This window comes from Rhipicephalus microplus, chromosome X (assembly GCF_043290135.1).
Source record: "Rhipicephalus microplus isolate Deutch F79 chromosome X, USDA_Rmic, whole genome shotgun sequence".
NCBI classification, from domain to species: Eukaryota; Metazoa; Arthropoda; class Arachnida; order Ixodida; family Ixodidae; genus Rhipicephalus; species Rhipicephalus microplus.
The window spans coordinates 59822508-59850347 of record NC_134710.1 but is presented as its reverse complement, the minus strand read 5'-3'; the positions used below and the strand labels follow the sequence as shown (position 1 = coordinate 59850347).

The 27840-nt window shown below is 41.4% G+C and overlaps 1 protein-coding gene across 1 annotated transcript; it reads right to left on the bottom strand.

The window, feature by feature from the left end:
* Positions 1-4007: 4007 nt before the first annotated feature.
* Arp3 (Actin-related protein 3) lies at positions 4008-24801 on the bottom strand. The gene is made up of 12 exons (XM_037427216.2): positions 24645-24801; positions 23663-23718; positions 23470-23594; positions 23061-23171; positions 20447-20542; positions 17586-17693; positions 11970-12113; positions 11734-11907; positions 7857-7949; positions 7289-7414; positions 7086-7169; positions 4008-4716 (listed from the first exon to the last, which is right to left on the bottom strand). The coding sequence occupies exons 1-12, from the start codon at positions 24686-24688 to the stop codon at positions 4621-4623; spliced, it is 1257 nt and encodes a 418-aa protein (XP_037283113.1). The 5' UTR covers positions 24689-24801; the 3' UTR covers positions 4008-4620.
* Between the last annotated feature and the right edge of the window lie 3039 nt (positions 24802-27840).

Genomic DNA, 27840 nt, shown 5'->3' with positions numbered 1-27840 from the left:
TTAGAAGAAATGCTAATTGAATTTGTGTGCAACCACTCTGTCCTATACGACAAACGCCATCCCAGTACCAGGACAGCGTGCTAATTGACTACTTGTAGAACAAAATAGGAAACGAGCTTGGATTGACTGGCAAGTACCAGTTCCTTTGCCTGTGTTGCGTTGCTCCTTAAATCACGAGCACCTTGTGATTTCATTGCCTTTCTTTTCCAAGTTGCAACGAACGTTGAAACGTGCATAACACGGGTGCACTGAAGACTCGAGCCGCCGACAACATCCGGGGAACAGCGCATTCATCCCATGCTCGCCTTGTGGTTGATTGTTCACTGAGCAGATGACGCGCTATGGCTATGCGGTGCGCGTCCACTGCGAAAGACGCCGTGTTTCGGTAACAGAAGAATGTAGCTCGCTGGAGAAAGCGGATGCTTCGGAGTGAACTAGGCATAAATGTTGTGTCAAAATTTTTTTCTTCTTGTTTAATATGCATCACAGTGAATTACATTCATGCTTTTCTTAAGCTGTCTGCAGAACCAACAAAATTCTGAAAAAACGGCACACTTGGTCAAAATAAAAAAGTCTGGTATCTTTGATGCCCCTTGGCACATTTCTTATTTCATGCAAAAATGAAAAAAAAGTGCTAATATAGAGCAATATCTTCTTAACATTCTTGCAAAATATTGTTTTCTTAGAAGCAGCATGACAGAAGAAAAATATATTTAAAGAAGCAAGTTTTTTCAAAACAGCTCATTTTTCGAAATTTTGCATGAAATAAATGCACCATAGCACATCAAAGATACCAAACTTTTTTATTTGGACAGAGTTCGATATTTTTCTAGAATTTTTCGGTTTAGCTTAACGAAATCATGAATGTGATTCACTGTGATGCGTATTAAAACAAGAAAAAAATTTCGACAACGTGCGCATGTAATTCACCCGCGAAATTGGGAAATGTTGCGGCAAGCAATATCAAGATGCACATGCCGCCACCTTCAAACATTTTTTTGGAGCGCTGAAATCAGTTTTTCTAAATTGAATTTTTGGTTCTGTGCACCTCAAATATACCCACAACATGAAAAAAAAAAGCAGAAAAACCGAACATATCGTCCAGACACACATGTTTGATCTCTGGTGGAATCACCCACCCATAGTTTTGATGCTGTTAAAGACGGTGCGAACCTCCGATTCCATAATTTTGCTGTCCATGTCCCCATTTTCTTCCCTGCTATAAGCTGTAGGTGAAACAGGTTTCTTTCAGACATAAGGGGGAGCAGAGTAAATCGAACAATAATGCCTTGCATTCCTTATACAGGGTATTTCATTTAAAGGTTATTTAGTGCATTAAAGGGTGAATAAATGCATAGCATTTCTTGCCAAAGCAGACACAATATTTAGCCACCCATGTCTTCGTGCTATCGCGGTCATTTCATTAGCCTGCTCTACACCAAAACTGGCATCCCATGAAACGAGCGCGATAAATATCACACAAATATCATAAAATTCATCTCCTGTGCCCATGACAGACATTACAAGGGGCAACATGCCATAATGGTTGTTTCATAAGGTCCATTCGATTCACCCTGCACTTCCAGAACTAGTTGACGGTGGTGCTGTCTAGGTGTCGTTTTCGTGCAGGCGACGTTTCAGCAAGTGCAGCAGCGACGAGACGCAGAAACAAATACGAGAGTGAACATGTCGTGCAAGCGTAGGCCGTCTCGATGGTTGTGAAGGCTGCGATTCGTAAAAGACAGTGCCGCTTACGTTGCTTGGCATGTGTCTACCAGAAAATGCTCACTGTTGTACTTGTTGCACGTCACAAAAACAGACACGAATGCAATCGGCTGAGTCGTCTGCTGCAGAATAACTCTGGTCTGCTGCAGCTGCAGCCATCTTGTGCTGCACAGACTCAGCATTACCTCACGAGCAGGTGCAGGGAATTCGTGAACTAGCCTTGCACGACAGCTGCACTTTCTCGAAATGAATACTGCGGTGACGCTGCCACCATGTTGAACTCGTGAAACGAATGCCGAAGTGCAGCACCTCTGTGAACTGGTTCAGGAAGTGCAGGTGAAACGAATGGACCTATAATGCTGCTTTACACCAGACTGTGCATCACATGACATGCATGCATGACAAATATGAATGACAGGTCACAACAGATATGTTCAAGACATAAATGACAAATTACATGGTGCAGGTGTTGTTGAAATCATCATGGTCTTTCCATTAACATGGTACGCCAAGAGCACAGAAAATGTGTACAAAAATCTTTATTTTACATAAGACCAGATATTTGTGCACTCTTTACAGAATTGCTCGGGTCGCAGAGACGCATGCTTTATAATGTGTTGTGGTGAATGTAACTGTAATCAACAAAAATAGACCAACTAACCTTCTACCCAGAACAGGGTCAATTTTGAACATAATAGATACCTTTAATGCAGGGAATCCATATCAGTTTTAAGTTTGCAAAAGGGTGCAATTGCTAAGTGCCATAGATTGATGAAGTCCAGGCCAATTTTATTGCAAGACATTGAAAGCAACTGTTTAAAAAATGCAGTTGCTTGGCCTTTGTAACAACAGGGTCCTTCATGCATTGAAAGGCTTTGGCGATGCCCAGTGTGACATAATTGCTTTCCTTACTATCATGAACGAGAATGGAAAGTTTTCAACAGAAAAGTTGTTCGAGGCGACTGTAAAAACTTTGGAGAGTACATTTAACTAGGCTTGTGCAAATGGTTGAGCACCCCGAATATATCTCATATCCATTCATCATTTTTTTAAGTTTAAAAAAGACTGTTATATCAGCTTATATGCTTTCAGTATAGTAAATTTTAAAACATACCATATTTTACAGGTTCTCTCTTTCATTCCATTTAAAGTGAAATCCTGCTACTATTCAATGTTGATTACACTTTTTTTGAATAATTTATTTGTACATGCTTTGTCTCAATTAAAAATATATATACAATGTACAGGTTAATTGGGTCACGACAAATGTGCTCATTTTTCTTTATATTATGTGATATATACTATTCGAATTTGCTTCGAACGTGAAATTTACTATTTGCACAAGCCTACAAACCCCTCAGAGAGCCTTGCGTTGCTTAGCAACTGTTAATGTCACAGCTATGCTGCACCTGTTCCACAAGAACAGCACGCTCTCTCATCCTCTTCATTTTCTGCTATGTTGTCAGAACAAGCATACTGATTGCTCCAGTGCAGAATTCAATAACTATGATGGGTAAGACAGTGAATACACAGAGAGAAATAGAATGTTAGATAAAGAAGGAGAGAGAGAATGAAAGAGGAGAGAATGAAGGAAGGGAATATTGAGGGCTCTTTTTTTTTACACTACCTTAATGAAAAATAATAGATAATGAGAGAGAGAAAGGAAGAAAGAAAGCAAAAACACAAATAAACATAGGCAAAGAAGCATCAAAAAGAGGGAGAAGAGAGAAAAAGAAAGAAAAGGAAATTGGCAAAACTTGGCAAAACAGTTGCAGCTAGGACTACCCACGTGCCTATCAGCTTTGCTGCCTCTTTAGCAGTGTGCTTCCAGTGCAAGCTACAGTGATTAAAAAAAAAAGACAGCAAGCACGAAAATAGAAAAAGAATTTATGCATCTGTACACCTCAAGTTCTGGAACATATCAACACTGAGGCCCGTATTCAAGAACGTTCCTCGACTCGAAACTCGCCCTCAAGGGACCCTCCAGACATTTTGTGTTGAAGAAATCGCATTGCAAAACCATCCTCAAGGATCCCTTGAGGTCGAGTTTCGAGTCAAGGAGCGTTTGTGAATACAGGCCCGAGTGTTTGTAGTGTTTTGAATATCTATTGAAAACAGCATATTGGTCACAAGTTGACAAGAGTTTCACTTAGTTTTGGCCAGGTTCTGGTAATGTAGTGCATCTTGCTTATGTTTGCATAGTGCTCTTGCTGTTCAAAAAACGTGTATTGGCATGCTACCTCTGAATTGTGCCTTTCACTTAATTCAGACAAATTCCAATATAAGCCATATTCAACAACTTTAATGTGATACTTTGAAAAAATAAAATGTACAAATTCTTTACATTGTGATTTTAAAAAATAGTGCTAACAGGGGGAGGGGGGAATAGCATAAATATGCAAATAGCAATTAACCAGTACTTATTAGTGAGCAGCAAAAAAAACTATTATAAATCACACTAACTGTGACTTGTACAATTATTACAAAGATGTACTGTATTTCATTCTCTAATATAATCATCAAAGATACTTAAATAGGCCAAAAGTGAAAAACACTTATAAATCACACTGATTGTGACATGCCCAATAAGAAAAATGTACTGTATTTCATTCTTTTATATAATCATCAAAAGACACCTAAATAGGCTATAAGTGAACTTATACTGTATGGGTAAAAATATAAATACAGCCTTCACTGCAGTATCAAGTGTCCAACTACTGATCAACTGTTAAGATAGTTGAATACAGCATAACTCATTTCAAAGCAACATAAGGGGATATTAAAAAAATGACAGAGAAGGTTCGCATTCAGTCATGAATTGTCAAGTTGTCTAATGATGCAGAGCCTCATGTCAAATATGAAAGGAGCGAGGGGAATGAAACCTGCAATCGAGCCCTATGTCATGGCACCAAACACTGGGTTGTGACGGCAGATGCTTGGTCCACACTCTTCATAGGCCTTTTTGGTATGGCACACCTGGTAAAACTCCGGCTGGAATAAAAATACACAACAGAAGTTAAAGAAAAATTCTACTTATTCAGAGGTTTTAGGAGAACATATTTATATCTTAAGAGGCTAATTATTTCAGCAGAAGTAGTTGAATTACACCATTCTTGTTCAATACGCCATATTTGAACTATATGCAATCCCATTTTAAGCATTAACCCTTTTTTTACAACCACTTATGCAATACTTTTGGCCAACTATGGGTATCATTCATCTGTGTTCATCATAGGTCTGTCTTAGCTGTAATTTATTATTGCTTCAAATACTTTGTTGAGTCATACACCCACTTCTGACAGATGTTTTACATTGAAGGAACACGTAATGCAGATAACGCTAAGAGAACAACCAGCACTTACTTGGCTTTAAGACTGTGCACAGTTCTTAAGGAAAACATCCTAATTGCCATGATGTTTATGAGATCTGGTAGAAAAGTATCCGAACTTATTATTATTTTTTTTTTTGTGAGCACCTGATAAATTTGAAACAAAGGTGGTTGCATCAGCCGACCTTGAACCTTTGTGCACATGCGTGAATTTTTTTCGCTTGCCAATAGCGTCAGTCGCTGAAACGCAGAGCTTGAGTGAGGTAGTGCTCTAGTCTGTTTTTGGAAAAGGAAAATGACAGAGTGACTGGAGCAGCACTACTGCATCAAATTTAGCCATAAACTGGCAGACAGCCAAGTGGAAACCATAGGGAAGATGAAGACCGCTTTTGTTCACAATGCTACGAACTGCACACAAATTAATGAGAGGTACAACCGGTTTAAAGGCGCCCGCACATGGTGGAGAGAGAGCCACGCTCCAGTTGGCCATCAACATGCCGAAATGACCAGGTCATTGCCGAAGTGAACACTGTGGTGACTCGGGACAGTTGTGCAACTATCCGGGAAATTGCGGAAGAGGCGGGCATCAGTACTACCTCAGCATATTCCATTATGACCGAAGATTTGGCCATGAAAAAGAGTTGCAGCAAAATTCATGCTGGAACTGCTCACGGCGGAGCAAAAGCAACCTTGTGTTGAAGTGTCAGAGGACATGCTGGATTTCACAAGCAGTGACCCTAACTTCATAATTACCATTATCACTGGGGACGAGTCTTGGGTGTACGGGTACCACCCAGAAACCTAATCCCAGTAGTCACTCACAGTGGAAGCATTCTATGCCACCAGGACCAAAGAAGGCCCGCCAAGTGCACAGCAATGCTAACGTCATGCTGAGTGCTTTCTTTCGACTCCTGCTGTGTATTGCACCACGAGTATGCACCACAGTGTCAAATATTCACCAAAGAGTACTACAGGGATGTCCTTTGCCGCCTATGTGATACTGTGCGGCGCAAGAGACCCGAGTTGTGTTCAACAAGAAACTGGAGCATCCATCATGAAAATGCTCCTGCATATTCCACACACTTGGTTTGGCAAAAAGTCAGACTCCTGTAGTTCAACAAGCTCCTTAGTTTTCTGATATGGCCCCCTGCGACTTCTGGCTGTTGCCCAAACTTGACAGAACATTAAAAGGCGAGCGATTTCAGACGAGAGGACATTATGGCTGCAACTACAGCTGAGCTAAACTCCATTTCGAAAGAGGCCTTCTCAGAACGATTCCAACAATGGCAGCACTACTGGGAGATGTGCGTAGAATCCCAAGGGGACTACTTTGAAGGGGATTAGGCTTCCAATGCTCCAATTACGCCAGTTTTTTTTTCTTCCACCAAAGATCGGACACTTTTCTAACAGTCCTCGTATATTCAAAATTGAATTATGAATACTATATTCTACAGAACAAGTTTTCATCACATAATACTAAAACTTTATGTGAAAATGATGCTTGTTCAAGAGACAAAAAAAAGCAAAGGTATAAGACATTTCTTGTACACATGCTTACCACATTACCTTAAGTCTGCCCACAAGTCAAACACAAGCAGTTACCTGGCAGGACCATGTCGCGTGCCATGAGTGACGACATTGTGTTGCAGAGTGTAGCAAACAAAAACTAACGTTCCCAAATTGAGTCACTATAGTAGTACCACTGATCTTATGAAAACAGCAGCTCTTAAAGCCATATCATTACAGCTACATTACCAAAGCAAATAGCTCCAGTCACAACAGACTACACTTGCTGGAAACATACCAAGCCCACATGTTGATACTTGACGCAGACTTCTTGCTTGTGAACCTACGATGCGACCTCGCCTAATGCTAGCAAAACGCAAGTCAACAGTTTAGCCATATTTCCATTTCACAAAACTAAAGCAACTTGAAGTTATCATAAATACACTACTACATGCCAAATATTTATCTAAGAGAACACGTCCCCATACTTTATCTGTTGAAAGAATAAATTATTGTGATGACTCACCGTAGATGCCAACATGCTGCCACCAAACCAGACAGCATATCTCTGCATGTGGTGTGAAATCACTTGCACTTCCATCGGCTTAGGCTTTAAAAAAAAAAGAACAACACTGTGATGTCAAACGTCGATTTCAAGCAGCAGTAGCCATGGTGAGATGTGCATACATGAAGGCATATATATTAAGAAAACAAACAAAGCAAACTTGCCGTGATGCGTCCTCCACTTAATTTTTCACTGAACTTTAGGCGTGCATCAACTACACGTTTCAAGTCTCGCTGTAGTCGGCGGCCAAAATCTTTAAACATTGTGGAGCCACCAGACAAGACAATATTCTGGAAACAAGAAATAACCATTACACAAAAGCTAATCATACAACTTTCTTTAGGTAATCACCATATACATCACAGAGAAAAAATGTTATAAGTGACTGAAAGAGCAAAGTGTTAGGGGTACATATTATGCCCAATGTGGAAAAGCTATTAAGCAATTAAGGTCTACTGCTTGGGTGGGACATGAATATTCGCACATAGGAAATACATTTTTCGGTTGTTGCATACAAATGTTATCTGAAGTCAAGTTCATAAGCAAACACCATTATCTGATCTCTAACGTGGAAGTACTCTGGAAGTAATGGCATGAAAAGCACCAATTCTCATAGTGAATGCATAAACCACTGCACTCGCAGCAGGCCATTGCATGAGGCAGTGTATATGAAATTCATCTTTACAGGGCGAAATGGCTCGTTACAAGTAGACATCCATCCTAAGGGCTCACCTTATATAGTGGGCGTCGCACATCTATGGGACAACTTTGCACACATGTGTCAACAATCTCAGAAATAGGTGTAGTGAAGTCGGGATTTGAGAACTGGAATAGAATAAATAAATAAAGAATAAGCAAACAGTTGTAAACACAGAGCATAATTGTAACATTGCCGCCTCTACCTTGGTTAAAGCTCTATTCCCAAGCATATTTTTGCTGGCCCAGTACAGCATACTTGACCAGAAAGCAAACTCGTGTATAAAGTAGACAAGTTGCATATATTTCTAATCTTAAAAGCATATTATTGAAAAGCCCCGCCGCAGTGGTCTAGTGGCTAAGGTACTCGGCTGCTGACCCGCAGGTTGCGGGATCGAATCCCTGCTGCGGCGGCTGCATTTCCGACGGAGGCGGAAATGTTGTAGGCCCGTGTGCTCAGATTTGGGTGCACGTTAAAGAACCCCAGGTGGTCAAAATTTCCGGAGCCCTTCACTACGGCCTCTCTCATAATCATAGCGTGGTTTTGGGACGTTAAACCCCACAAATCAAATCAATATTAATGAAAAGCAACAGACAATGATGCCAAGAAAAGTATAGGGGATGGAATAAAAGTAATTGGAATGTAAATGTGAAGAAAGAAAAGTCGAAGAAAAAATAACATGCCACCAGCAGAGACCGAACCTGTGGCCTTCGAATAATGCATCCGATGCTATACCACTGGGCTACGGTGGTGATCATCCTTCTAACCATTTTATAGGGTATATATGTACATTTGAACATCTGAGCATCAGTCGGTGCCAACTGCTGCCATTACAGTGAGTGTGGAACACTCTTTTTGCCTGTTGGTGTCACGTAGTATGTTATCTTATAATGAGCCACCCCTTCTTCCCCCCTCATCACACACACAGTCAAACCTCATTATAAGAAAGTCACACTTGACACAAAAATACTTCATTATATCCAAATATTTGTTACACATATTTTATGCACTGTATGACAGAGCTATTCTTCATTTACTTTCTTATAACCAATAATTCATTATATCAGGGTTTGTTATAATGAGGTTTATTTGTGTGTGCATGCAAGAGGCAAGAGCAGGACCTTGTTTTCTTTAAACTCTGCTTGTAATATTTCAGGTGTGCCCCACACTTGAGTCATAAATTGGCACACTTACATCTTAAAACAGATGCTACCACCAACTGCAACTGCTAAAAAATGCTGTTATTATAGCGTTCCTGTACAGTGAGAAAACATTATGCACAGCGGGGAACAAGACGTGGGAAATTAATAAAACACAGCACAAAGTACTTAAAAAAACAAAACCCTAGCTTACTTTGACACAAACATTTCTGAACTAATTTATAAAAGGGACCCTTAGACACTTTTTCAAGGAACTATGGAATGGATTCGCTGAAAGAACTTACTGCCTTACGAATTCACCACCACAAAAGTTTTAGGAATCCGTCCATTATGAGCGGAGTTACAAAGATTTGTCGCGCTCCGCAATCTCATTCTCTGTCTCTGGTGCTGACGAAAGTGCTGGAAGCTAAGCAGGCAGGAATAGCATGAGCAAAGAAAACACGTCACACGTGCCTTGTGACTATCATGACCTTTAGAGCTTTGCTTTTTTCTTCGAATATGCGGCCTTTTCAGTGTGATCGCACACAAATGCATGGACACGTCGCGACCTCCTGCAGCAATTCATGTTATGACCAAGTTCGCCATGTTAAAATTAGCCAATGGCTGATAGAAGGCCTTTTACAAGCGATTTCTGAGCTGCTTCTGTCATTTGTCGAGAGAATAGAAGTCAACTGTTAGCTTACTGATAATTTATTTTGAATTCTAGACCGCATGCTGTGCTTTATTATTTGGCTCGCGTATTCTCGAGAGCCTTTACAACAGATAGGCAGCATTTTCTGACCATGCTAAAAAGTGTTGCAGGGCCCCTTTACAAAGTTAAGGTAGTTATGAATAAATTAATCTATATTATAACGGGGAAAAAACAGCAGTCAGTCCATAACCACAGGACAGCTCACACACAATGTCAACCTCTTCACTTCTGATTGTTATGTGTGTTTTAATGTCCCAAAACCACCATATAATTATGAGATGCCATAGTGAAGAGCTGCGGAAATTTTGACCACCTGGGGTTCTTTAACGTCCACCCAAATCTGAGCACACGGGCCTACAGCATTTCCACCTCCATCTGAAATGCAGCAGCCGCAGCCAAGATTCGATTCCACGACATGTGGGTCAGCAGCAGAGTACCTTAGCCACTAGACCACCGCGGCGGGGCACCTCTTCACTTCTAGTCAGAGGCTCATTTCAGGTCATGTCCCACAATGCCCTGTTACCATCAGTCGAAACCACGGAACACAACCCGCGATGACGAAAATGCTGACCCGATGCGACTACGGGGCCATAGCGGGAAGAGTGGTAATGCTTGAGCTTTAATATTAACGATGTTAGGGAACAACACAGCACAAGAAAGCGAGGAATAATTAGGAACAATTTCGTACATAACATTGGTCACTCGTCGAAGCATGCGGTATGGGCTGGTGAAACAAGCTTCTCAGAAAGGCCTGCAGGTGACCAAAGAAGAACAAGGAAACCCGCCAGAAATTGTTCGTCACGATGCCGCTCATTAATGACACTTCCATGTTTCTTCGGAAGCTGTTAATTTGCTGCTGGCAAGCTGACAGGCATGGTCAGCGCGGGCAATAGTGTCGTGTGCATATTCATAAGTAGACTGTGCAGCAGAGAGCAGGAAGATATCCAACGGCAATGTTGGTTTGCGTCCAAACAAAAGGTGAAATGGCGAGTAGCTAGCAGCGTCATACCGGACGCAAACAAAAGGTGAAATGGCGAGTAGCTAGCAGCGTCATACCAGGAGTAATTGTACGCGAACGTCACGTACGGTAGTGCATGGTCCCAGCCACGATAGTCCGCCGAGATGTATTTTGATAGCATGTTCGGCAATTGGGTGCAGTTTAAGGGTTGTGTAAGCCAATTTGTCTGGGAGTGGTATGAGGTTGAGAGCTTATGTTGAGTGCAGCAGGAACTCAGGATATCGTCAACCACTTTAGAAAGGAACGCACGGCCTCGGTGTGTTAGCAGTTGACGCGGAGCTCCGTGCACTAAAATGAGATCTTGTAATAGAAAATCTGTGAAGTCTGTAGCGCAGCTGGTCGGCATGGCTCATGTGATTGCAAGTAGGCCGCGTAATCTATAGCAACCGCGACCCACTTGTTTCTGGAGGCGGATGTTGGGAAGGTACCGAGAAGGTCCAAACTGACACGAAAGAAGGGCTCCAATGGAATGTCGATGGGTCGAAGATGCCCTGCAGGAAGTCTCAATGGCTTCTTGCAGCGCTGGCAAACTTCGCAGGCATTGACATAAGGGCGTACAGAGCGCATAAGGCCAGGCCAGTAGAAGCGGCGGTGCAGACAGTCATATGTGTGAGAGACGCCAAGGTGACTCGAGGTTGGCGCGTTATGGAGCTCGCGGAAGACTGTGGAGTGCAAGTGCTTTGGTATGACTGGAAGTAAGTAGTGACCGGTAGGTGACAAATTACACTAATATAAGGTGTGGTCCTTCAAGGTAAACATGTGAACAGAAACGTCATACGGTGAAGATTCGAGTCTTTGTATTAAGTGACATATGTGCCGATCGCAACGCTACTCGTCGCCGAGATCAAGCAGCTGGGAGATGGAAAGGACGCAGTCAATGGAGTCGGTGCTCATAGAGTTCCAGTCAGCCACGTAGTAGCGTGGCAGGCAATCTACACTATTTCCATGCAATATAAAAAGAAGGCCCATCTAAAAAGACAAAATGAAGTACTAAGCTAAATAATTCTGAACTATTAGTGAGAAAAAATGCACACAACAGTTACCTCAGGATGGAAGAAGATTTCAGGTCCCAGAAATCGCTCGTAACCCACATCAACACTAAACTTCTGCTTGGTGATTGCATTCATGCCTTCATACTTCTTGATCCACTTGCTCGGCTCCTGGTCATATCTAGAAAATTCCTTGGCAATGTCTGGACAAATGTAGCACAACTTCTCCTGGAAACACAGGTACAAATAAGCAACAATGGTATGGCAACCATGGCAAGAAACAATCTTACCTTGATGGCCTTTGCAGTCTCCAAAGACTGCTCTGGTGGAATGCCTACCTCCCGTTCACGCAGAAGGTTTTGAATGAAGTAGGTCACATTGCGTCCAGCTATGGGAATATGCTTGATGCAGCTGCCAATAACATAACCCTCTGCCTGAAACAAGTAGAGCAATGTCGGTTTTTATATATGGTCATACACAAGTAAAAATCTTGTACTTGCAATGAATTAAGGAGAAGTTTAAATTTGGGAGCTTTCATATGCACAAAGAAATGGAGAAATCACTTTTCAACAATTGTACTGATTCAGTTGACATTTGCTGCATAAGTAAAGAGACCCTGCACCCCAATTTAAGCGAATTTCTATTGGACATTTGCTTGCCATGAGCCTTGTTGACTGCTGTGTCACCATAGAAAGTGGCGATAACAAAGTGTTTGCTAGTTTAACTTGTTTCCTAAGTGGGTTTTTGTACCGGCTCCAGCGTCGTACATCAACAATTGCTACTGTCGTAAGTGAGGTATCACACTGAGCATATGATGAGCACCTTGATTGGTTCAAAACAGTGATTTCATCAATTAATTTATGAATTGCAATGTGTGTAATACTTGTTAGAGCTGTTACAAAGGACCAATTTGTCCTTCGTAATTTAAATTTCTGTGCAACTGGCACAGGTGGTACGGTCTACACAAAGCAGAGCCCCCCCCCCCCCCCCTCCACACACGCACATTTCTCATTTTCCATTTCTGCAAAGGGGCTTAGCAAGACGTGTGTTTGGGCGAGTTGTGTGCCTTTTGTCTATCTATGTCTCTGTTTCATAGCTCTTGTCTGTTTCGCATCTGCATAAGGCCCCGCTTGTAACAGGAAGGCGACCATGTGCTAAAGGGTTCCGGTATGGCAAAATGTAAGCAGTGTTTTGATCAGAAGCAGAAAAACCAGATTGACACATCACTGGGTGAGTGAAATACAAAAGGGTACGTTAATTTCTGTCATCTGCTTCTATTTTGAATTTGCAACACGAATTCATTAACTTTTTTTCATGAGCATGTCTCCAAAACATTTTTTTGCATTTATCTTAGGATATTACACGAAAGCACTGCAATCTAAAACTTGGCAGATAAAACTGAAAAATTCAGGTGCAGGGCCCCTTTAAATAGCTAAATCAAGAGCATTTTGTATCCAGGCAGTTTTCCCTAAACAGAAATTGCTGTAAATGAAAAAAGGAACAATTACCTAGCTCTCTAATTCAGCAACAGTTAACGAGTCATAACATGGACTTGTTTGTTAATCATTCAAAGCAAATGGTTTCACCGCGAATTGAACTTATGAACAAAAAAAGGCACAAAGAAGACACACACGCAGCACCAACACATATGCATCCTCTTTGCGCCTTCTTTTGTTCTTGTGTCGAGTCTGCAATAAGACCAGTTGCTTCTCAATAATAAGATAGCCTGACCTTGTACACAGCAGCATATTAAAGACATCTAAAGTGAACGAACTATTGTGTTATACACTGCTCTGAAATATACACTAAAAGATAATTAATTCAAACTCCATTAATTTGAACTTACAGTTTATTCGAACTGAAGCACAGGTTCAGACACAATCCTGTTTATTTCTATGGGGGGGGGGGGGGGGGACTGCCAATAATTTGAATGTGTCCGTACATGCTACAGTTAATTCGAACTGGGCTTTCAATGCCCCTTGCAGAAGTCTGCCCACAGTGATTGCGCGTTGCAAAACAAACTAAACTTACTACAGATGCAAAAGAACAAAATTGCAGCATTTTCCCGCAGATAAGAATTCGGTTGCTGCACTGGAGTACTTGGGCAAGCTGCAAACGATGCTTATGGAGTCGTGACAGAAGCAGTGCAAGCACAAATTACTGCTTACCTTTATTTTGATTCTATTAAATCTGCCGTGCAAATGAACATGTTTTGGAGCATAAATGATGTCTCATATTTTGACACTATGGATCACTGCTCACATGAATGCATGTCTCAGCTTGTTTCTGGTGTATCACTGACTGATCAATTAATTATGTTCTCTGTTAGAGCTCCATGAACTTAGTTTACAAAACCACTAGCCACAAACAGGTACTAGCATATGATTCGTGATAAGGAGTCCAGAGGTGGCTTCTTGGGCTTCTACCTGCACAGAGTGGAATGCGATGTGCAATAATTTTAACTGCCACTTATTAATTAAAACTCCGCTTAGATCAAAACATTTACTATCCACTAAATTCGAACTATTTCATAGTCCCTTTTGAATTTAAATTAACTCTTTCGCTACCGTGCCTAACCAAATCATTCAATTTGAACGATTTGTTTCCAGTTTAAATTTTTGCGTATTCCCGCAGTTTGCAGTTGCCTAACGCCATTTAGGTAAGAAAGTAGGAAATGAACAATGAGATCTGCTATGTTTTGATTGTTTTTTGCTTTAAGAAAGTTTTTCCTTGCCGTCTAAAGTTTTTGGTTGTTGCACAACCGCCCCGATCATGGCGTCGTTTTCGTGTGTGGATGTTCCTAAAAGACTCGTTTCTCGCGAATCGAGTGCATCAACAGCAAATTTTGAGGATGATATCAGCAGTAGTGAGCCTGGAAAAGATGATACATCAAATTTCAGCATCGATGACAACGATGCGTCAAGCCGCAACATCGAGCGAGTGAGTTCCCGCTGTATGTGTGGCGCACATATTGCTGCGTAATTAGCAGTTACAGACGGCGGAGCGCGTACCCACAGCAACTTTACTGATTTGGAGGGTCTCAACTTCCTACGGACATGATTCCTTGCCGGCAACTATCAAGCATGTGCAGTTTCTTTAAAGGCAAAAACCAGGGGTCTAAATTGGAGTCACGCTCCAGAGTAATGTACGGCGCTTTGCCCGAGCAGTCAATTTCTTCCAGCTGTTTTTTACTGCGCAGCTGACCAGCATGATCTGGGACTATGCCAACAAATATGCATGGATGCATATTTTAGAGAGGCAGACACACACGGAAAGAGATGACTCGTGGAGAAACTTCAGTCCCTATCAAGTGATGAAGTGTATTGGAATCCTCATTTACATATAATTTATTGAACTGCCTCGCCTTCATTTCTACTGAAATACCCCAGAGTTATTTTCAGGCCTCATTCCTTCGACAATTATGCCCAGAAGCTATTTTTTTGTTCCTTGCTTTTCCAAGTGTCATGGACTCTGAGCAGACGAACACCGTCCACAATGGCAAGCTGCACAGGATAACCCATATACTGCTGCACCCTCACTTTCTTTTTTATAGAAAAAACAGTTTTTGGCACTAATTGTTTAAACTTGTAAAACCTTTTTGCAACATAAAAAGCAACATATTGTAAATCTTGAATTCCTTTAACCTCATCATTTTTTATGTTATCCTCCTTTTTAAAGCGTGAATTATATAATCACTGTAAAAACTTTTTGATATAACCATTTTTTTCCTTAATGTGTGTATTAAATATATATGCAACATTTATATTATTGGACAGAACATTCTTTCAGCTACAGTATGGTAACAAAGAATGTAAATAAGGCATTAGTATCTAGCTGTCCAAAAATTGTTATTTACACCTCGTGAAAAAGGCCTCTTTTCCCGTGGTAGCCAAAGAGCTAAAGTACTTCTACTGTTACACCTAATCTGTGAATCGGCCTTTTGCAAAGTCATCATAGACATGAAAGCTATAATTCACACATCCAACTTGTCTATTTTAGATGATATAATAGATGCAGCTTTAAGTACATGCACTCTGGCAGGAAGCGTCTCGCGGCGGTAAAGAAATGTACCTTTGGTGAACAATGATACAGTTTTTTTTTTTTAATAGTTAGGTTTCTAAACGATGTTTTCCAATATTTTGTACACTTACCAGTTTTCATATATTTCATTAAAATGATCCAGAACTAAAATTAAATTTCTTTGCAAGGCCAATACAATGTCACTAACTCTCCTTCTCATATGCAACAAATTTTGATGATATGCGGGGTTTAACATCCCAAAACCACCATAGAGACGCCGTAGTGGAGGGCTCCAGATATTTCAACAACTGTGGGTTCTTTGACGTGCACCCAAATCGCACGAGCCAACAGCATTTTCCTCTTCACCGAAATATGCAACAAATTTTATTAAATCACTCGAACAATTGTCTTAGCAAAGCATTCTTGCATTTTATGAGTACGTATTTGAATAGAGAAATCATATGTGGCCTCAAGCTAAAAGTTCGAGTTTTATTGAGACAATAGCAAGTTTCAGTACTCAGTACAAAGCGTCCACAACAGCAGTGTGAGCATAAGTATGCCCTCTTTTTGCATCGAGTACATATACAAAGGTTCTGCACATAACACTCCAAGCGAAATGTGGCATTCTATATGCAATGCCATTAGACACTACATTATTTGTACTAAAACTTGCAAATGCCACACACACACATGTGCATTACTATAGCATAATCATACAATTCAGCTTCAATCTCTATGCGAAAAATCACCTGCAAGATGCACTCAAAGCACCCATGCATGCGCAATCATGTAATCACCGGACAACATGCAAATGATAAAGAAAGAAAAAATGTGGCAAATGAGTGTTTATGTTATGGATGTACAAGCTGTGAAATTTACTAACAAAGTATACGTTGATGAAATGTGAGCCCCAACAGTGAGTCAAATATGGTTACTTTTTAATTGATGCATGAACATTAATACCAAGGTATTGTGGAATTGTTTCAATAAACAATATGCATAACAGATTCATATATAGTGATACACGAAAGTAGCATAATACCATTCAACAGTATAACATATGAATATATATGATGATAAAGAAATGAATTGTATCATTCAGGACAACAAAGCAATAATAGAATAGAAGCATAAAAGCCCTTAATAGGTGCCTGTACAATGTTAATATATATACAAAATGGCCTGCAGCATTAGAACACCACATGTATTCTGGAGATGCAACATGTCGAAACCAGCCCAGTAAATATGCACATACGCTGCCAAAAAGTGAGCCACTGTTTTTAAATGACTGGAATTTAGAAACTACGTGCCTTGTGCTTTCATGAACGAAAGCACAAAGTACAACAACCTTGTGCAACAACCATTAAAATCCTGCTACAGAATCACTCAAAGCAGTTTTTACATCCATTGTTCGATCTCACTCTAGATTCAATTTAAACTTTCAAATATTAACATAATTACACCTACTATTATATTTGTATTTGCACACCAGTAACTGACCAAATGACACCATGTAAGGGTTATAAACATTACGTTTCACACTGCATAATTAAAGTAACAACTGCCCTGTATTAACTGCAGTGCCAACAAGGTACGTACGAATTCAGTTTCCAATATATCAACAAACTTGGTTTATTCAATCATGAAATGCCATTGCACTTCAAAATTAATTATTTGTTGGCAGTTATAATATGCATGCAGACAATATTTTCATGAAAACAGTGCTATAGTTTTCCCTCCCCGACATTTCAAGCACATTATTGAAGCTACCAATTTAATGTGAAATATAAATGAAATCAAAAAGGCCAGAAAATAGTGCAGGTAACCTTAGAGTACACTCAGCTGTTAGTTTTAGAATAAAAATAGAAATCAATAATGAAGCTCACCACAGGAATACAGTGAGTGACACCATCACCAGAATCAATCACGAGGCCAGTCAGGGTGCGTTCTCCCATTTGACGAGATGTCCAGGAAGCGGCCAAAGCCAAGACAGCCTGCAGGACAATGGAAGTTAAATGCAATTGGCACACTCACACCTGACATCTAGAGAATTTTAAAATTTACATCTTATGACAGTTCAGAATGGCAACTTTCTTTTTTTAACAGTCAGCACATAACTCATGTGGAATAGGTAAATATTTTTTCATATAAAATCACTTATTTCAAAGCAATACAATAGCAGCAAAAGCTTGGGAACACCCAGCTCAAACTGACATGCCATAGATCGTTAACATAACCACAATGTTTCAATATACTTCTTCTGGCCATGAAATTAGTGCAAAATTTTGACACAGCGACAAAAGCTGTGGCTAGAGGGCACTGCCGTGAGTGGTAGACAACTGATCTGCCGCATTTGAATAGGCAGTTTTGAGTTCATATGGGTACTTCCAAAGAAAGAAAAATTTCACCCACATTTCTTTCTCTGGGTACGTTAACTGAAAAACGCCCTCACACCCCAGTGCTGCTATGAGACTGACTGACCAGACAAGGCAATCGTTAGAATTTTTGAAAGTGCAGGATATGAAAAAAAAAATTATGTAAAAATGTACAAAAATTTCAAAGGATAAAATGTAGTAACCTTGTTGCGATATGGCATGGCAACATTTTACATTTAGATCCTGTGTCGTTATTAACACAGTCCTGTTTCTCTGAACCTATTTAGCATGTCTGTACACAAAATGACTGCACACGTATTCATACTTGCCAAACTGTATTTTGAATCCGGGAGATTTCCACCGTGGGTGGGGTGGGAGGGGTGCGCTGAATTATTTGCTTTTATTTTTTTTTCGGCAAAAAAAAACATAAGGACAAGAAAAAAAACAATCGCAAAAACAAGAGGGGCTTGGGGTGGGGGGTGCGGGGGCTTTCAATTGCAAGCGCCGACATCAGTGTTGTGGTCTTATTGTGGCCGAACACACGAGTGTAGACACACTTGAACGGATGGCATGGCGCAGCTGGTTGCGCAAAAGCGCGGGTCAAAGCTTTGCTCGCTACTGGATTCTTTTGACAGGAACGCCAAATCGCATCTGCCCCCCCCCCCCCCTTTTTTTTACGATAGCAATTATATGGACAGTCTAGGCTGGTTTTATGCCGTTATTCACCTTTTATGTATACTATACGTACATATCTATATATATATATATATATATATATATAGGAACACTCAAGAAAAAAAAAAAAGCTGCCCGCGCTCGGAGCCAAGCTTGTTGCGATGCTGATGCACCAATGCGCGCTTATCTTTGACGTGTACTCTGCCTTGCTGATAGGGGGAGTTAGATGCTTGTGCGCGCGCGCTTATCCTTTGGTGGGGAGAATCGTGTGCCTTCAGCTTTCACTGGAACGATTGCTGTAGATGCCGGGCCCACAAAGGTCACTTCAGTCTCTGCACAGACCCTGTTTGCGGAAAGGCCGCGCTTTTCATACACAGCGAGGTATAACAACAGGCACACTTGTTAGTTTGTACTCATCTGTACCTGTGATTACGTATCGTACATCGTTTTTGTTTAAACAACGCGTCACATGTTGAGTGGTAAACGCTGTTAGTTCACCCTCGTCCTGTGTGTATCATTTTTATCTGCTTGCCGTTCTCAGCATGACATTACAAGTTGTTGCCGTCGCATTCATTGCTATGCCCTCGCAGCAAAACTGTGACTTCTTTTTTTACGTATTTACTGCCTTGAATCTTCCACTGCGTGCCCTTGGAGCTCGCAAACGCGGTTATGTACGCGCCGATTACAGCAAACGGTAGTTTCTTTTACAATCCCCGTGCGCTTGGCTGCGCACGCGCCTTCAAAACTACGTCGTTTCATGCCATCTCCGATCGCAGCTGCCACAGTTTTGTCCGCAGTGTTTGCGAAAAGCAGCGTTGCTTTGACTGGTTGAGTGCACACTTTCGCAGGTTTGTCAGTTACGTTCTCGCCATACTACATGATCGTGTCAAGAGCGACTGAGACTTCTTCCACAGCAGTTGTGGCAACGATAATCACACGCACATTAAAGCACACTGCTTTCGCCAGTCGCACACGTACTTCTGAAGCTTCTTGTACGTTGCTCTCAGCCTTCGTTCAACGGTTTCCGTACTACAGTTCGCATAACCCGCCGCGATTAGGAAATGTGTTCGGAACATTTGAATTTAGGCAAATTAGACACAGTGGAATTTGGCTAGTGAATTTAACGAATTCGTATTTGCCGTGGTTTCAAATCACTGAGATTCTTCTGTACGTTTAGATGAACGCTCCTTAAACCGATTCATAAAAAATTGGGTAGGTTGAAAAAGCCTGGAGCAGATTGAGCTTTTTTTTTTTTTTTTTTTTTGTCCAGGTCACGCACAGAAATTTCGAATTCCGGGAAATTTTCACGACAACTGTACAAACGGAAGAAACGGTCGAAATCCGGGAGTCTCTGGGCCAATCCAGGAGACTTGGCAGGTATGCGTATTGTACAGATAAAATGCATACAAAATCCATTCCGAAGAGTATAAAAGACTGTATGCCACTTGAACAATCAAGTTACAAGTGACAAAACTACAACAGCAAGATTCATGTTGCGGCAAAATAAAACCAAACGTAATGATTAGACAAATTCCAATGAGCCTTAGATACTGCTAATATTGCAGTCATGCACTTCAAAGTGCTTTTGCCATTTCATTACTCAACTATAAGGAAACTTCAGTAGTGCACTTTTGCACTAATCTATAAGAGACATGGTTCCTACAAGATATGAAGAATTCACATGCCAAGAATCTCACCTGGACAGCTATGTAGAGTCCAGGCACATTGAAGGACTCGAACATTATCTCTGCTGTATACTCCCTGTTCTCCGGAGTGTTTAGTGGTGGCTCCGTCTGAAATAAATTTGAAGCATGATTTTAAGTTTCAGCCATTTTGTTTGATTAGTGGAGTTTTGTGGCCCAATCCCACTAAGTAGCGTTGTGTCACAGCCATGCTCAGACTAGTCGTGCACCATTCACTACACTCTGATGCTGCTAGTTCAATCGGTGAGATCGAAGTATGAATACAGGAAAGAATACACACGTATGCTTTTTGCAACTTTGAAATGACAAAAATTCATCTAACAACAATGCCAATCAGAAGGTACTGGCTTTACAGGAAAAGTTAGCAGAGAGGCGTGGATTGTAGCCCTAACTGCACCTTTCATTACTATAACTATTTTGCTTTGCTGGTTGAGCTGGGGCGCTCCATAATATCCACAGTAATTGTGCTACATGCAGGGCAAAAGAAAAACTATGCTTTTATTTTGACCTCGCTGAAGGATATGATCCATTAAATACAATTAAAGTGACTTATGAGCGTGAAGCATTATTAATGCATCAGGGAATATGAAGTGCAACTCTCTCCTCATGCGTTAGCCGATTGTTCATCATCGCTATCACTCTCAGTGTGTTCATAGCCTTCTACGACCAGCGAAAAATTATCACCGTCAAAATGGTTTGTTTCAATGTCACTGCTGAAAGCAATCTGAAGAACTCCCTCCGCCGAACTATTTCGACACAACAACAACACTACGTCACCACAATTATCTGGGCACAGAGAACATTTCGCCAATGTCGCTCTAAAACCCGTCAACAAGCACATCGCTAGCATTGTGCTGCCATCTATAAAAACACACAAAAACAAGTGGCAAAGTGATGGCCAATTTGAAATTGAGCTAGTGCGACTTTCTACGTACAATGAAATGAAATTCATGCACACAAAAGCACTCAAAAATGCTATATGGAAGTTCATCATCATCATCAGCCTGACTACGTCCACTGCAGGACAAAGGCCTCTCCCATGTTCTGCCAGTTAACCCGGTCCTGTGCTTGCTGCTGCCAATTTATACCCGCAAACTTCTTGATCTCATCTGCTCACCTAACCTTCTGTCTCCCCCTAACCCTCTTGCCTTCTCTGGGAATCCAGTTAGTTACCCTTATTGACCAGCGGTTATCCTGTCTACGTGCTACATGCCCGGCCCATGTCCATTTCTTGATTTCAACTATGATATCCTTAACTCCGGTTTGTTCCCTAATCCACTCTGCTCTCTTCTTGTCTCTTAAGGTTACACCTACCATTTTTCTTTCCATTGCTCGCTGCGTCGTCCTCAATTTAAGCTGAACCTTCTTTAAGTCTCCAGGTTTCTGCTCCGTAGCTAAGTACCGGCAAGATACAGCTATTATATACCTACCTCTTGAGGGATAGAGGCAATCTACCTGTCATAATTTGAGAGTGCTTGCCAAATGTGCTTCACCCCATTCTTATTCTTCTAGTTACTTCAATTTAGTGGTTCGGTTCCGCGGTTATTACGTGCCCTAAGTAAACAGTCTTTTACAATTTGAAGTGCGCTATTACCTATCTCGAAGCGCTGCTCTCTTCCGAGGTTGTTGTACATTACTTTCGTTTTCTGCAGATTCATTTTAAGACCCACCCTTCTGCTCTCCTTGTCTAACTCCGTAATCATGAGTTGCAATTCGTCCCCCGAGTTACTCAGCAATGCAATGTCATCGGCGAAGCGCAGGTTACTAAGGTACTCTCCATTAACTCTTATCCCTAACTGTTCCCGTTCTAGGCTTCTGAAAACCTCCTGTAAGCACGCGGTAAATAGCATTGGGGAGATTGTGTCCCCCTGCCTTACACCCTTCTTGATTGGTATTCTGTTGCTTTCTTTATGAAGCACTATGGTAGCAGTTGATCCCCTGTAGATTTCTTCCAGGACGTTTATATATACTTCATCAACACCCTGATTACGCAGTGTCTGCATGACGGCTGATATTTCTATTGAATCAAACGCCTTCTCGTAATCTATGAAGGCTATGTATAGTGGTCGGTTATATTCTTAGCACTTCTCTATTACCTGATTGATAGTATGTATCATATACTGTCAATATGCAAGTTAAGCAAGGCTAATTTAAACTGAAAAAGTCAGTCTTATTAATAACATTTAAGTAACCTACGTAGCTACAGAAAACCTTGCGAAGCTGATATGGGTACTTTGTGGGCTATCATCGAAAGTGCTAGTTGCCCCGTATTTCACAAAAACTTCGCGTGTCACGAGAACAAATAAAATTTATCGTGTTGCGGAGGGTCCGTTTGTTCACTAATGCAGGAAACATGCAAAGTTGGAGAGCTCATCGTTTGCTCACGCGTTAGTACTGAGGCTAGCACAGCCAAAAAAGAGAGAGTCTGCCTACTGACCCGCCTTGAGAGGACGCTCTTTGATTCCACTCCCGAAATCTATGGGCATTGCGAATACAATGTAGCCACTAATACGGCATGGCAAGGAACATGCACTGTTTCAATCTTTTGAAAATTATAGTTAGAGAAGGTGGTACACTTACAAAGCGTCACAAAACCATGTATACTCACTAATAAAAAGTAATGGTCCTCAGGCTCAGCTCGTAGGTACTTGAATATAGATTGCTCCCAGAAGCGCTCCATCAAGTCCCAGTCTTCCACAATGCCATGACGAATTGGGTACTATAAGGCAATGCAAGAAATGTCAACATAGCTTTGAATCAGTTGGTCCTACAACAGCTAGCACCCTCTACAGACTTTAAAGGTTAGATTAGGCAAAGAAAAATACCTACAATGCAATATGTTTCACGATGTTTTGTGTTAGTGTTGGCCCTCTCGGTGTTTAGAATTGTTCTAACTCTAGGTTAGTGTGAAGTAAACAAACACGCATTAAATTCTCTGCGTGACATCAACTGCCAAGTTCTGGCAAAACAACCGGCTAGCATAACACGCAATAAGCATATAGTAAGTTTAATCTCACCTTCACAGCATAGCCAGCAGCATCCAAGGCCTCATCACCAATGAAGAAATCCAAATCATCAATGCCTTTCGCTAACCTTCTAGTAGCTTGGTCTCCAATTTTAGCACTCTCTCGTATCGCTATTGCTGCGGGATGCACCAAACGATAAAATGAACAAGAATGCTCGACTTTGGCATGATTAATTAGCACTTACCAGATGGTATAATAAATTGCGGCTCTTTATTTCCAGCAAATCCAAGCTTTGTATAACTGAAAAAAAAAAAAAAAGAGCGGCGCCAATTCACAATGTATCGTACTTCCGCTACCACCACGCAATTATGCGTCCATTCTCTTGCCACATCGTATTGACAAATACTTATCTTTCAAACTTATTACTTTGCATGTTTGATACTGTTTAGCATTACATATTAAACACATACACCACAAGCTCCATCCTAGAGCCTGTGATGTATGTGTACAAATTAGATATTTTATTACCAGACAACACGATGACGCACGCATGAAGGCATTGCTCATGCAGGAAACGCTTGACTTTTTCAGCACCGCCTTAATAGTAGAGTAAAAAAATTGTCGAGATGAACCGCTGCAAGAGGGCTCTACTCGGGAGGCCTTATTATTTTTATAATGAAACCAGCGAAAGCGGGATTCTATATAATCACTGCGAAATTTTATTTTTGAGAGGCACCCATACTCGCTAAACGAGATAAGAACACTTGCAGCTTCCTGTCAGCACCGGTTTCACTTCAGCAGTTATTAACAGTGCTACAGTCATCAGCAGCGTCCTCGTACTTGGAGCAGCACGCACTTCAAGCGTGAAGTGAAAGCCGGCTAGAATTTGCATAGGGTAATTCGTTATAGCAGCCCGGAGAAGACTACTGAAGTGTTGCGTTGACACACCCTTCCCTCGCAACGAATGTAGCACAAATGAACTGCTGCGCGTATAATTATAATACGACGATTATTGCAAAACACAAACTTTAGATTACCAACATACTCATGCGCACACGGTAAGCAATGATAACATAAGAGAAAACCAAAACAGCGACAGAAATCGAGACAGCCGCCCCACTGATGGCTCTGTCGTGCCGGGGAGGTCAAGACAGTTTAAAACTACCACATGAACTCTATGGGATGTGCTTCATTGATATTATTTCGGAGCAGACCAACAAACTCACCCTGTGCCGTTATCAATTACGATCGCTGGAAGCCGGCCTGTCATTTTGTAGACCGCTGCTTCACAGCTTCAGTCCTAGAGCTAGTAGGCGAAGCCAGCGAAGAGGCAAGGCACGCCGAAGCTAGTCCACCGAAGTTGCGAATGTGCCTGCCTCAACGCGGATGTCATGTGATAGTCATAACATTTTGCAGGTTGGCATGTGAAGCAAAATTGAATAGTTCTTTTTTTTTCTGTCACAAAGTTTTTTTTTTTGTGGACAGTAAACCAATCTATAATCTAGACCAACGCCTTCTTTCGTGATAAGGAGTAAATCCTAGTGACCATTTATTTTACCGCGAATTTTGAACACTTATCCAACCGCCGTCGAGATCTTTTGCTGACTTTCGGTTTCAAGGAAAATATGCATAATTACATCATCGCCCCGCGTGATAATCGCGGCATGTGTGCTTCAAAGTGAACTTCAACGTCCAGAGGCATCGGAATTGTACTACTGTTAGTTGGCTTCCCAGTAGCGCATTTGCTACAACGGCCGTCCCCGTGACATGGAATCTTGCGCCTTATCGAGACCACAATTTGTTTAATTAATATCTGGGTTAAACGTCCAAAAACTACAAACGATTATGAGAGACGCCGCAGTGGAGGGCTCCGGAAATTTTGACCTCCTGGGGTTCTTAAACGTGCATGTAAATCCAAGTACACGAGCCTCGAAAATGCAGCCGCTTCCATCGAAAATGCAGCTGCCGCAGCCTAGTAACTAGCGGCATAATTTCGACAAAATTCTGCAAGCAAGAAACGAAAAACAGGTCCTGGGGACACGATTTCTAAGATTGCAGGGCTATATGCTATACATAGAGGTATATTAACTCTATCCTATATGTTGGGAGTGCTGCAGGTCCACAAGTCATGCACAATCTTTATCAGTTCACAATATAATTGTTCACAATATAATAATCATATCGTAATTTTGGCATTTGCAAAAAATACGGTATGATCAATTGTGAGGCGCACGCATGCTGGAGAGCGAGAGAGAGAAAACTGCTTCGGAAATTTCGACCAACCGCGGGTTATTTAAAGTGCATAAATTTACGTACACAGGCCTCTCAATTGCATTTTTCTCTACAGTAACAGTAGGAATATAAAATGTTATTTGACAAATATCATTGCCATAAGCGATAGCATACAAGGGCGTAGCCAGAAATTTCTTCGGGGGAAGGGGGGGGGGGGGGGAAGGCACCTTTTTAAAATGGTTTCGCCGCAGTGGTCTAGTGACCACCGCGGCGCGGTGGTCTAGGTGAAAATGCTGTAGGCTTGTGTGCCCAGATTTGGGCGCACGTTAAAGAACCCCAGGTGGTCGAAATTTCCGGAGCCCTCCACTACGGTATGGTGGCATAACTACGGCGTCTCTCATAATCAGATGGTGGTTTTGGGACGTTAAACCCCACGTATCAATCAATCACCCCCTTAAAGTGGTTATTTTTCACTCTGTATGCCATGGCGAGGCGCAGCACAGTCACAGCGAAAACTAGAAAAGCGGCCTTTCAGACAAAGCCTGTTCAAAACACTGATTGGGTAACTACTGCAAGCACACTTGCTTGATACCCACTAGTGCATTAATAATAACTTTTGGGGGGTAGTAGGCCGGCATTCGCTATGCTATTTTTCGTCATTCTTCTGAGAAGTGTGGTATATCTGCTAAATACTAACAAGGAATTTTGTGCCAATTGTTTATGCAGTGATTGATGATGAGGAATTATGGCTGAAGTAGGTATGGGCCACAGTTAATAGGGGAACAAGAACGAACTTTTGTAATAAAGAAATGGCTCTGGCAGTCCCTTCCTGGTCTACATGTTCGAACGTCATTCTTACACCTCCTTGGAACTCAAATATATACGACGGCCACAATGGTACATCACAATCATGCTTACGGGTCTGAGTGAATGCTGGGCAGCAAGTTATTGACTTGTATTGGATCTATTTAAAAACTGTGAGCACACTCAGCTATAATATTAAAGCGCATACATTAAAGCAATTTAGGGTACGTAGAACCATTTTCTTGTCACCCATTTATTTGTCATGCATCTGCACCATCAAAATTCAAATCAAATTCAAGAACTGAAACACACAAAGCAAACTCAATGCAAGTTGGCTGGTGCTGCTCAGCTGCAACACCACGGCCATGCTTACCATTATTTTTTGAGGGCCTGAACGGCACCACAACTGAATGCAATAATGCAATGCAATGCAATGCAATGGAACCATAACCGAGGCTCACATAAAAGTAAGCTGGAATAATATGGCCTCTACAAGCCACCATTTCAGTATCCAGTAAAACAAAGCACCCCTGTGGAACTTTTATTCTGTCACAGAACTATTCTTTTCTTATTGTATCTGCAGTCATATTTGCATGTTCTAATGATGTTGCGTCACAATTCCTGCATCAAAAAATGGCTGAGTAGTATCGACAGCTGTCATGTCAAAATATCTTTGCAATGATGATAGACTTGTGCTTTGCTGTTTAAATGAACTGCATGGCTGCATGGGCATTGGCAGGGGGTGCAGAAGGGGCACTTGCCCCTATCAAGAAACATCAGCACTTGCCCACACCCATTTTATTCCAAACTTCATTCCCACCTTTGATAAAAGAAATGAAGAAATAAAGGTGAGGGAAAAACCTGTCCCTGCATAAGCATACCAGGTTTAAAGCCAATGTGAACCAAATATATAGGGGCATTTAATTAAAACTCAAAGCTATACATAGGGCAGCCAATTAGACAAAAAAAAGTGGGCAAAGGTAGTGCACTAGTCTCCCTAGGGCTCAACGGGGACATAAACCTCGTGGAGCGTTTAGTAATTGACCAGTGGGACTTAGCCGGGACAGGCCCAGCAAGAAATTATAAGGTTATGAGATATCAGAAATTAAAAGCGAGAGAAAAACGAAAGAGGAAAGGGAGGACTGAGAAGAGGAAAGAAAATAGAGAAGAAGCCGAGCAGATGGCGGAGGGTAAGAAAAAAAAAAACGTGCCCCTCAACCGTTGGAAGTTACAGGGCATCATTAGGTGCCTGGAGGCCTCGTCCATGACTGCGTACCAAACCAAAAGGACAGAGAAAAGAATGATAGAAGATTAAAAAAAAAACACTGCCGGGCGTTTGTCCAAACACCCTGCCACCAGTCCTCTTGCCCTCACTGTTTCAAGTCC